This window comes from Zea mays, chromosome 3 (genome assembly GCF_902167145.1).
Source record: "Zea mays cultivar B73 chromosome 3, Zm-B73-REFERENCE-NAM-5.0, whole genome shotgun sequence".
Classification (NCBI taxonomy): Eukaryota; Viridiplantae; Streptophyta; class Magnoliopsida; order Poales; family Poaceae; genus Zea; species Zea mays.
Window position 1 is genome coordinate 2,798,325 of NC_050098.1, and position 10,220 is coordinate 2,808,544.

General features: G+C 54.2%; 1 protein-coding gene across 1 annotated transcript; it reads left to right on the forward strand.

Annotated features, from left to right (window-relative positions):
* Window positions 1-710: 710 nt before the first annotated feature.
* Window positions 711-9,605, forward strand: LOC100192065 (uncharacterized). Its single transcript, NM_001137488.2, has 6 exons — window positions 711-1,064; window positions 1,659-1,759; window positions 1,961-2,117; window positions 8,401-8,597; window positions 9,010-9,109; window positions 9,239-9,605. The coding sequence occupies exons 1-6, from the start codon at window positions 963-965 to the stop codon at window positions 9,272-9,274; spliced, it is 693 nt and encodes a 230-aa protein (NP_001130960.1). The 5' UTR covers window positions 711-962; the 3' UTR covers window positions 9,275-9,605.
* Window positions 9,606-10,220: the final 615 nt, after the last annotated feature.

Sequence of the window (10,220 nt, forward strand, 5' to 3'; positions counted from 1 at the left end):
CTTCATGTCTACTCCAAAATGTTAGAAAAGAAGAAAATGTATCATCCTTAATTTTTTTCTCACATCAGCAACATAGATTTATTTACAACTAATTAAGTACTCAGTGTAGGTGTCCACATGCGCGTGTTCTGCCTCTAGAAATCTCGGTCTGCAAACTCTCCATCTCGCGCCGAAGCTCGTGAGCGGGAGTGGCCACGGCAACAGCGTGGACTGGTGGGCCTTCGACGTCTTCCTCTACGAGCTCGTCTACGGCCGCACGCCCTTCAAGGGCCACACCAAGGAGGCCACCCTCAAGAACATCCTCTCCAAGCAGGCCACTTACCTAGGTTTTAGTTTGTGTAGCTTTGCTCGTTATTTTGTACTTGTTCTTCTCACATATTTGTTCGCTTAGAATTTACTTCAAACTCATGTCCTTTTGGCAATATAACACACATGTATATACGTTATCTATACTATTATATGTTTTCGTTGCAACGCACGGGCACTCACCTAGTAGTGTATAATAAAGTTTAAAATAGAAAATGTGATACTAGATATACCTAAAGTAAGAAGTGAGATGGTAGATGGGATAGAGACGCTGCTGGGGAGAGGAAGATGGTGTCTGTTTCTTTGGGCCGAAATTGATTTAAGGGCCAGCCCATTAACGCTGGGCTCCTTTTCAAGCTCAGGTCCGCTAGTCCAAGCTCGTGTACCGTGTACGCGTCGGAGATATATACACCGAGGCCCGAGCCACCGAGGAAAACTCGAGGGGGAATAAAATCCCAGCGGCTTCCCCCAAACAAAACCTCTTCTCCGCCAGAGTCCGCGTCGGCCAGATCAAACGAATCGGCACGACGCATCGGCATCGCCTCCGACGATCTTGAGACAAACAAAACCCACCGCTGCGGCAACTCCGCCTCCCGCTGACACGGGGATCGCCTGACAACAGGCAGAGAAAAGAGGCGCAGGGTTTGCCCGCGAAGATGGAGGACGTGGACGTCTCGCGGCAGCTGAAGCAGATGACGAACTTCATCCGCCAGGAGGCCGTCGAGAAGGCCGCCGAGATCGAGGCCGCCGCCGCCGAGGTACCCGTGTCCTCCGCCCTTCCCCCTTGCGCGCGTTCTCTTCTAGAGGGTCTCCAAGTCTGGATCTCGTGGGAATTGGGATCCAGGTCGCGCAGGTTCGGATCTCGCCCGGCGTGTTAGGATCGCGCAATGCGCCGCGGGTAGTTGGAGTGGGACCAGCGGATTAGGTCGGGGATTGGGCAATGCTGCTGTGGTGCTCAAGTTGGGATGCGGGGCTTCGAGTCGCCGGCCGTCGTCTGGATTACCAACTGCGACATTGTGTTCGACTATTCGTTGCCAGTTCCTTGCCTGTTTTCCGGTGGCGCTGCTAAACGAGACACCCGCCTGTCCTGCATCTCGTACGACTAGTTTTTACAAGGTTGTTTCTAGTGCAGCCGTGTCATGCAAGTTCAGTTATTAATAATACCCTAAACGAACTACTCTGTTCGCTCCTGTTAGATTTCGTCCACACACATTGCTGTTGGATGGACAACGGTGACACTTGTACCACGGGAGAGCATGGACTGAGTGATGCCATGATTTGGCCTAGTGTGCTTTTAAATCCGAAAGCTCTACCACTTTTTCTATTAACTCATGTGTATGTAAACCACTCAGGAGTTCCAAATAGAAAAGTTGCAGCTGGTGGAAGCTGAAAAGAAGAAGATCAGGCAGGAATATGACCGGAAAGAGAAGCAAGTTGGCATCAAGAAGAAAATGTAAATAGCAGTTCTAACTTAATTTCTTATTCTCATTCTTGTGACTTGTTTCTGTTTTACCTATGTCACACTTCATAGCTACTATTGTCTACAGGCCGTTATGGATATTTCCCCACTTTACCATATGCTGATGACCATACTGTTTTTCTTTTGTGTAAAACATATCAATTCACTGATCTTATTGTGTGTGGTCTTATGCAGTGATTACTCGATGCAGCTCAATGCTTCCAGAATTAAAGTCCTTCAAGCTCAGGATGATTTGGTAACAGATATGTTGGAGTCAGCAAGGAAAGAGCTACTGTGCATAAGTAGAGATCACCCCACTTACAAGAAGCTCCTCAAGACACTTATTGTTCAGGTAAGCAGAACATAGTTTGCATTCTTCTCTGCGAATATGAAGCGTGAACTTGGTGCAGCTCCTGCAAGCAATAGCTCGTTTTAACTGAACGCAGAGAACAAATGTTGTAAGAAAAACAGGTTATTTCTGTTGTGCTGTGTATTCCATTTTGAGCTCATTTCATGGTTGCTATGGACTGACAGTCTGTTAGAGTTCTCATTGCTGGAGATAACACCAATCCAACCAAGCTGAATATTGCTGAAAACTGGCTGTTTTGACTAGATATTTCAGATGATATAAGACAATTCAGTTTTCCATAAAAAAAGTTCATGGTTCTGTTCCTCACCCTGAAGAATGACATGCTTGAGTTTGGGTAAATATTCAAGTCATGGCTTTTTTTAATCATGCTTTTGGTGCAACTTTTTTATTGGACTTGTAAAGTAATTGTAGCGGTTCACGCTGGATTTGGTATTGGTAGAACTACGGATTCTACCGGGCAGATTGCGCAGATTGTAGGGAGGGGATTTGGTGGGACCAGGGTGGCGGCGTTGGGGCGCCGTCGTGATCCTGGCTGGGTTGTGCGCAGGGAGAAGATCACAGGAGACTCTGGCTCCCTCTGGGAAGCCAGAATAGATTGGAATTCTGCTTGTCTTTATTCCAGAGTTTACAGATCTATATATAGAGCTATCTCAAGTCTATCTACTAACTTTGGATAAGTATAACTATCTAGATAGAGCTGATCTTTATCTACTATCTTTGGATAAGTATAACTAACTAGATAGAGCTTATCTATTAGCTATTGGGCCTTGGGCCCCACCTGGGCAGCCTTGGCCCTATTGCGCCTAACATAGGCTTGGCCATACATAACATCTCTCCCCGCCTTCTCAAACAGCTCGTCCTCGAGCTGTAAGTTGGGGTAAGCAACACGGAACTCTTCAAGCTTTTCCCATGTGGCGTCATCTTCAGCCAGTCCACGCCACTGTACGAGAACCTGCCACACGCCCCGCCTAAGTTGAGCGCGAAGCACCTTGGCCGGCACAGGAAGCAGCCGACCATCCATCACTGGGTCAAGCGTCCCCGGAGTTGCAGGAGGATCCCCACGATGCGGCTTCAGCAGGCTGACGTGGAAGACATCATGGATGCGAGCACCATCTGGCAACTGCAGGCGGTAGGCTACCGACCCAATCCTTTCCTGGACACGGAAAGGGCCTGCGTAGCGAGGTCCCAGCTTTCCCTTCGCGCGTGGATGGAGGGACTGAAAGGTGCGGTGTAGCAGGCGTAGCCACACCCAGTCGCCCACCTGGAACTGGACCTCCCGATGCCCGGCATCGTAATACTTCTTGGCGAGCTGCTGGGCCTGCAAAAGGCGCTGGCGCACCTCGGCCAGCATCTCATCTCTGGAGCGTAGCATGTCGTCTGCGGCCTCAGTACGTGTCGTCCCTGGCGTGTAAGGTAGCATGGACGGTGGGGATCTGCCATAGACCACCTCGAAGGGAGTGGCACGCAGTGCTGTGTGGTAGGAGGTATTATAGCAATACTCCGCCCAGGACAGCCAATCCACCCATGCCCGCGGTCGATCGCCGGTGACACACCGAAGATACATCGCAATAATTTTGTTGACCACCTCCGATTGTCCATCCGTCTGTGGGTGGAAGGCGGTGCTCATCTTTAGTGTCACCCCCGCCATCCTGAAGAGGTCGCGCCACACGTGCCCGGTGAAGACGGGGTCCCGGTCACTGACAATAGACAACGGGAACCCGTGCAGTCGTACGATGCCGTCGAAGAATGCCCGTGCTACGGACGACGCGGTGTAGGGGTGGCCGAGGGCGATGAAGTGGGCGTATTTGGAGAAGCGATCCACCACTGTGAGGATGACGGACTTGCCTGCCACCTTGGGCAGCCCCTCGATGAAGTCCATGGAGATGTCGGCCCACACCTGGGACGGCACCTCAAGGGGTTGCAGGAGGCCGCCCGGCTGCTGCGCCAGTGTCTTGTTTTGCTGGCACGTGGTGCAGGTGCGCACCCAGTCCTGGACGAGCGCGCGATCATGTGGCATGTAGAAGTCTGCCCGTAGTCGATGGAGGGTTTTCTGGATGCCCTCATGACCTGCCGAGTGCGCCAGTGTCAGCACCTGGTGGCGCAGGTCGTCGTAGTTCGGCACGAAGATGCGTGTGCCGTGCAGGAGCAGCCCGTCGAAGAGGCGCCATGGCGCAGCCAATACGCCGTCCCGCAGCTGCTGGAGGAGATGCTGCCCGTCAGGTGCAGCTGCCAGCGCCCCCCTGATGTCGTCCAGCAGGGAGAATGTCGGGCCCGAGATGGCCAGTGCTGCCATAGCCGTGTCCTCCACGGTAGCCTCCGAGTCGCGGCGGGATAGGGCGTCGGCCACGGTGTTCAGGCGCCCCGGCCTGTATTCCACCGAGAAATCGAAACCGAACAACTTGCTGGTCCACTGATGTTGAGGAACTGTGGACAAGCGCTGATCCAGCAAGAATTTGAGACTGTAGTGGTCAGTCCGAACAGAAAAGTGGCGCCCCCACAAGTACGGGCGCCAGTGACGGACGGCCTGCACGAGGCCGATGAGCTCCCTCTCGTAGGCCGCCAACTTAAGGTGGCGGGCTGCAAATGGCTTGCTGAAGTAGGCGAGAGGTCCCGCGCCCTGATGAAGGACAGCACCGAACCCTGCACCTGACGCGTCACAGTCGACGACGAAGAGCTTGGCGAAGCCTGGCATCTGGAGCACTGGACCCGTCGTTAGGGCGTGCTTTAGGGCGTGGAAGGCTGTTGTCGCGTCATCGTCCCAGGCAAACGCGTCTCGTCGCAAGAGACGTGTCAGCGGGGCTGCGATGAGGCCGAAGTCTTTGATGAACTTCCGGTAGTACCCTGCTAGTCCCAAGAAGCCCCGGAGGCCTCGTGCAGACCGCGGGGGCGGCCAGGAGGCCACTGCCGCGACCTTGTCGGCGTCCATGGCGACCCCGCCCTCGGAGATGACATGGCCCAGATAGGCCACTGATGTGGCGCCGAAGGAACACTTGGAGCGCTTCAGGTGGAGGTGGTTTGCCTGCAATGTCTCGAGGACGATGCCCACATGCTGGAGGTGCTCCGCCCATGATGCACTGTAGATCAGGATATCGTCGAAGAAGACAAGCACAAACTTCCGAAGATATGGGCGGAGTACGTCGTTCATTAGGGCCTGGAACGTAGCAGGCGCGTTCGAGAGGCCGAACGGCATGACTAGGAACTCATAGTGGCCATGATGGGTGCGGAACGCCGTCTTGGCGATGTCATCGGTGTGCATCCGCACCTGGTGGTAGCCTGAGCGTAGGTCCAGCTTGGAGAAGAAACGGGCTCCATGGAGCTCGTCGAGGAGCTCGTCCACCACCGGGATCGGGAACTTGTCCTTGGACGTCTTGGCGTTGAGGGCGCGGTAGTCGATGCAGAAACGCCACGAGCGGTCCGCCTTGCGAACCAAGAGCACCGGAGCGGAGAACGGCGACGTGCTGGGTCGTATGATGCCTTGTGTGAGCATGGCCTCACACTGTCGCTCCAGCTCGTCCTTCTGCAGCTGTGCGTACCGGTACGGTCGTACGGCCACCGGAGCTGTACCGGGCAGCAGGTGGATGCGATGGTCGTAGGGGCGGGCCGGGGGCAGTCCCGTGGGCTCGTCGAAGATGGCGCCATGTTGCTGCAAAAGGACGTCCATGAGGGGCTGTTGGGCAGTGTCGACGACTGCCACAACCAGCTGCTGCGGGGCAGGCTGTTGCGTGGCCCGCACACCCTGCCAGTGGATGCGCCGGCCCTGGCGCTGGAACGACAGGGTCAGTGCTCGGAAGTTCCACTGGATGGTGCCCAGCGTCTCCAGGAAGTCCACGCCGAGGATGAAGTCGAAGCAGCCCAGGCGCATCCCAACGCACGTGATGGAGAAGGACTCGTCGTTGATGATGACGGGGACGTCGCGGGTGATGCCGGCGCAGGGTAGGCGGTCACCGTTGGCCACCGTGACCCGAAGGTGCTCGCCACCCGCCATGGCTAACCCGAGGCGGCTCATTGTGTCAGCGTTGAGGAAGTTGTGGGTTGACCCTGTGTCCATGAGCGCGAGTAGTCGCTCGCCGTTGATGGTGACTGGTAGCAGCAGCGTCTTGTCCGTCCGGATGCCCGCCAGCGCGTGTAACGAGACCACCAACGCGTTGGCTCCCGTGACGTCTGGGGCGGCCGACTCCTCAAGGGGGTCGACCCCACCCTCACCGGACGCCTCGTCGAGGAAGTCGTCGACCTCCAAGTAGAACAGCCGCTGGCAGACGTGTCCCCGAACGTAGGGTTCATCGCAGTTGAAGCAGAGCCCCTGCCGGCGCCGCTCCTGCTGCTCGCCCGGGGACAATCGGCGAAACGGGCGTGTCGGAGTCGTACTATCGCCTGGCGTCGTCGTACTGGTCGGTAGAGCCCCGGGCGGTGCTGGTGTCACGCGACCCGAGCCCTGCGCCCGTTGCGGTGGTCGCGACCCGCGCTGCTGGAATGGGGGCCAGGCCGCCACGCGCCGTTCGAACGCCCGTGCCAGGTACATGGCAGTTTGTAGATCCTGCGGGTCGCGCAGCTCAACGTCCACCCGCAAGTACTCGGGAAGGCCGCCCACGAATAGCTCCGTCTTCTGCATGGGGGAGACGTCCCGAGCTCGACACAGCAACGCCTGGAAGCGGTCCGAGTACTCCTGGACCGTGGACAGGAAGGGGAGGCGTCCCAGTTCCGCAAGGCGAGAACCGCGCACAGCTGGACCGAAGCGAAGGCGACACAGCTCGGCGAAGCGATCCCAAGACGGCATGCCCTCGTCCTGTTCCAGGGCATAATACCACGTCTGTGCCGGCCCCTTAAGATGGTACGAGGCCAGCCACGTGCGATCCGAGGCTGGCGTGCGCTGCCCCCGGAAGAACTGCTCACAATGATTTAGCCAGTTCAGCGGATCCTCGGAGCCATCATATGTGGCAAAATCCAGTTTGTAGTAGCGTGGAGGCGCGCGCGCCTCAGCGCCCCCGTAGGCTGCGGTCTCCACGTTGTCGTCCTGAGGTAGCCCGTGGTACGGTGACCATGCTGCTGTCGCTGCGGGTACGTGAGGGCGCAAGGGCCCCCGACCCGGGAACAGGGGGTCGTCGCCGCCTCCTAACAGCATCCCGGGAGGCCCACCGACGGTGCTGCTGGGTAAGGAAGTCGTGAGCGCCGGTCGCGGGAGTGCCTCAGAGTACACTGGTGGTGAAACTGTAGGCGCGCCCTGCGCCCAAGATGGGATGGGGGATGGGGATGGTGGGAAGCGGATCATATGGATGGGGGCTGTGGTTGGTGATGCGGTGGATGACGGCCCGGGGTCGATCGGCATGCCGTACTGGTAAGAAATTGGTTGCCGGGCGAGTGGAGGGAGTGGCGCAGGTGGCTGCGTGGGTGGGGGCAGTGCGGCCGGCGGTGGCTGCGCTGTCAGGGACGGGTGCAGCGGCTGGGGTGGATTGGCGGCTTGTGGATTGGGGAAGGGGAGGTGGCCTGTCAGCATGGCGTTCATGGTGATCTGCATATCGCGCACGGCGTGGCTGAGATCCGCCAAGGACGCCGCGATCTGGGCCGGTGTGAGCGCGGGGGCGGCCTGCTGGTTGATGGCCGCGCCGGGAGGGCCGAGCGCCATGGCCTCCGACGACGCAGGGACCGCGGCCAGGGAGACGACCGGCGCTGCGGGCGGGCTTGAGGCCGGCGGCGTCTGCTGTCCCGGTGACGGCGACTTGGAGGAACTCATGATCGTCGAGTCCTCTGATACCAGATTGGTAGAACTACGGATTCTACCGGGCAGATTGCGCAGATTGTAGGGAGGGGATTTGGTGGGACCAGGGTGGCGGCGCTGGGGCGCCGTCGTGATCCTGGCTGGGTTGTGCGCAGGGAGAAGATCACAGGAGACTCTGGCTCCCTCTGGGAAGCCAGAATAGATTGGAATTCTGCTTGTCTTTATTCCAGAGTTTACAGATCTATATATAGAGCTATCTCAAGTCTATCTACTAACTTTGGATAAGTATAACTATCTAGATAGAGCTGATCTTTATCTACTATCTTTGGATAAGTATAACTAACTAGATAGAGCTTATCTATTAGCTATTGGGCCTTGGGCCCCACCTGGGCAGCCTTGGCTCTATTGCGCCTAACATAGGCTTGGCCATACATAACAGGTATATGCATTCAATGTACATGAGTAGGGTGTCTTGGATATGGCTTCACACTAACCTCTATTCCATTCTTCAGTAATTTGAGCATCAGTTAACGCAAAGTTTTATCTGAACAGAGTTTGCTGCGCCTGAAAGAACCAGCTGTGCTTCTCCGCTGCAGGAAGGAGGATCTTCAACTTGTTGATTTAGTTTTGGAATCTGCAAGGAATGAGTATGCAGATAAAGCAAAAGTATATCCTCCTGAGATAGTGGTAGATCGTCAAATCTATCTGCCATCTGCTCCCAGTCATTATCAGGCACCTGGCCCCTCATGGTAAGGCTTGCAGTTATTTCATGGATCATGAGCCAATATTTCCTTTTATGTACTGTCTACTGCCATTTGTTCAAACTCTGCATTTCGTGTTCACTGGATTCCTTATTTTGATACTATCTTTATTTTGCCATAAATGTCTAAAGGGAAGGGCATTGTTGATAGAACCTTTTATATGGTGTGATCGTGTGTTATCCTCCCAGTGTTGCCTCTAAAATTTTCCTTATGGTGTAACTGCAATATGCATAGTAGGAAATGTCTTATTTTATAGAATCATATTTGAGTGAAACACTTCTTTGGAAGCTGGAATAAGCATGTGGGATCTGTTCCTGTCGGTTATCAGAAGAATCTAATCATGTTTAATGCATGTTAAGGTTGTGCATCAGAATGCTCACTGTTGTACCTCCCAATGTAGCTCCGGTGGAGTTGTGCTAGCTTCCCGAGATGGAAAGATTGTCTGTGAAAACACACTGGATGCTAGATTGCAGGTAGTTTTCAGAAAGAAGCTGCCAGAGGTAAGTCACACGTTTTTCTGTTTCCTTTGACATTATGATTTCAGAAGTAATTCTGTCCAGTTTACCATGCATCTTCCCTCGCATCTATGGTCTGATGACAACTTCTATTTGACATTCTTATGTTTACAGATTCGTCAGAGCCTTTTCGGGCAGGTAGCTGCGTAGCCAATTCTTGAAAGCAGAACGTGGCCCAGTACTCTTTGGGGTACCCTGACGATGTCGAGGAGAAACTTTGGCAGCTCTCAATAGTGATTTATCACACTTTTGGACCTCGATTATTATTTGTGTATACTTTTTTCCTGGTTATGGATACCTTTGAATCCTGCACAGAGCAAATAAACTGTGTTCATTTGTGGGACGATCGTTTGTTGCAATAAGGCATCGAGATGTGTTGCGATGCCACTTCTGTTATAGCATCATGTTTTTTCGTTGAGTTGATCTCGCTGGCTGTTATTTATTTTGCTGTGCTGTCGAATAGATAAAAATCCTAATTGGCTACTATCGGCGCACTAGAATTTCAGATAGATTTATAGCAAATTTAGTCGTTCTCGGTGAACCCTAGGTATGTGGTTGATTTAGGCTTTGTTTATTTCCTTTCAGGATATTATATAAGCATCTATTAATGAGTAAGTTTGGGTAGAATGCTTCTGGTCTCGTCGCTGCTGCTGCCCCTGCCAGCTGCCTCGTCGCCCCTCACCATGTTCCTGCGACCTGCTCGACGTCCTCGTCGGTCTAGTCCCACGCTCCACAAGCCTCGTGGGTCCCTACCACCACCTAGGTGATGGTGAGGACCCTTCTCGGGCTTCGGCTCGATGACTTCTCCGTTTAGGTAGAATGAAATGATCGTGGCAAACCCTAGCCAACGATTTAGACCGCTCTGCTAGTAAAGCTTTCAAACTTTTGGTTCTCAGGAGATTTGGCTCTTCGGTGCACCATGCTTCTTCTTCGCCCTCGAGTTCTTTTCTGTTGATTGCGGTTTTCCGCTGTTCCACTTTCCGCCTCTCAACTGAAGTTGTTAGTTTTGATTTACACTTAGTCCTCGGCGGATCTCCAACATGTTTGCATGTAGTGGAGAATCGGAAAGACACTTTTGTTTCTCTGTTGGCTCAAA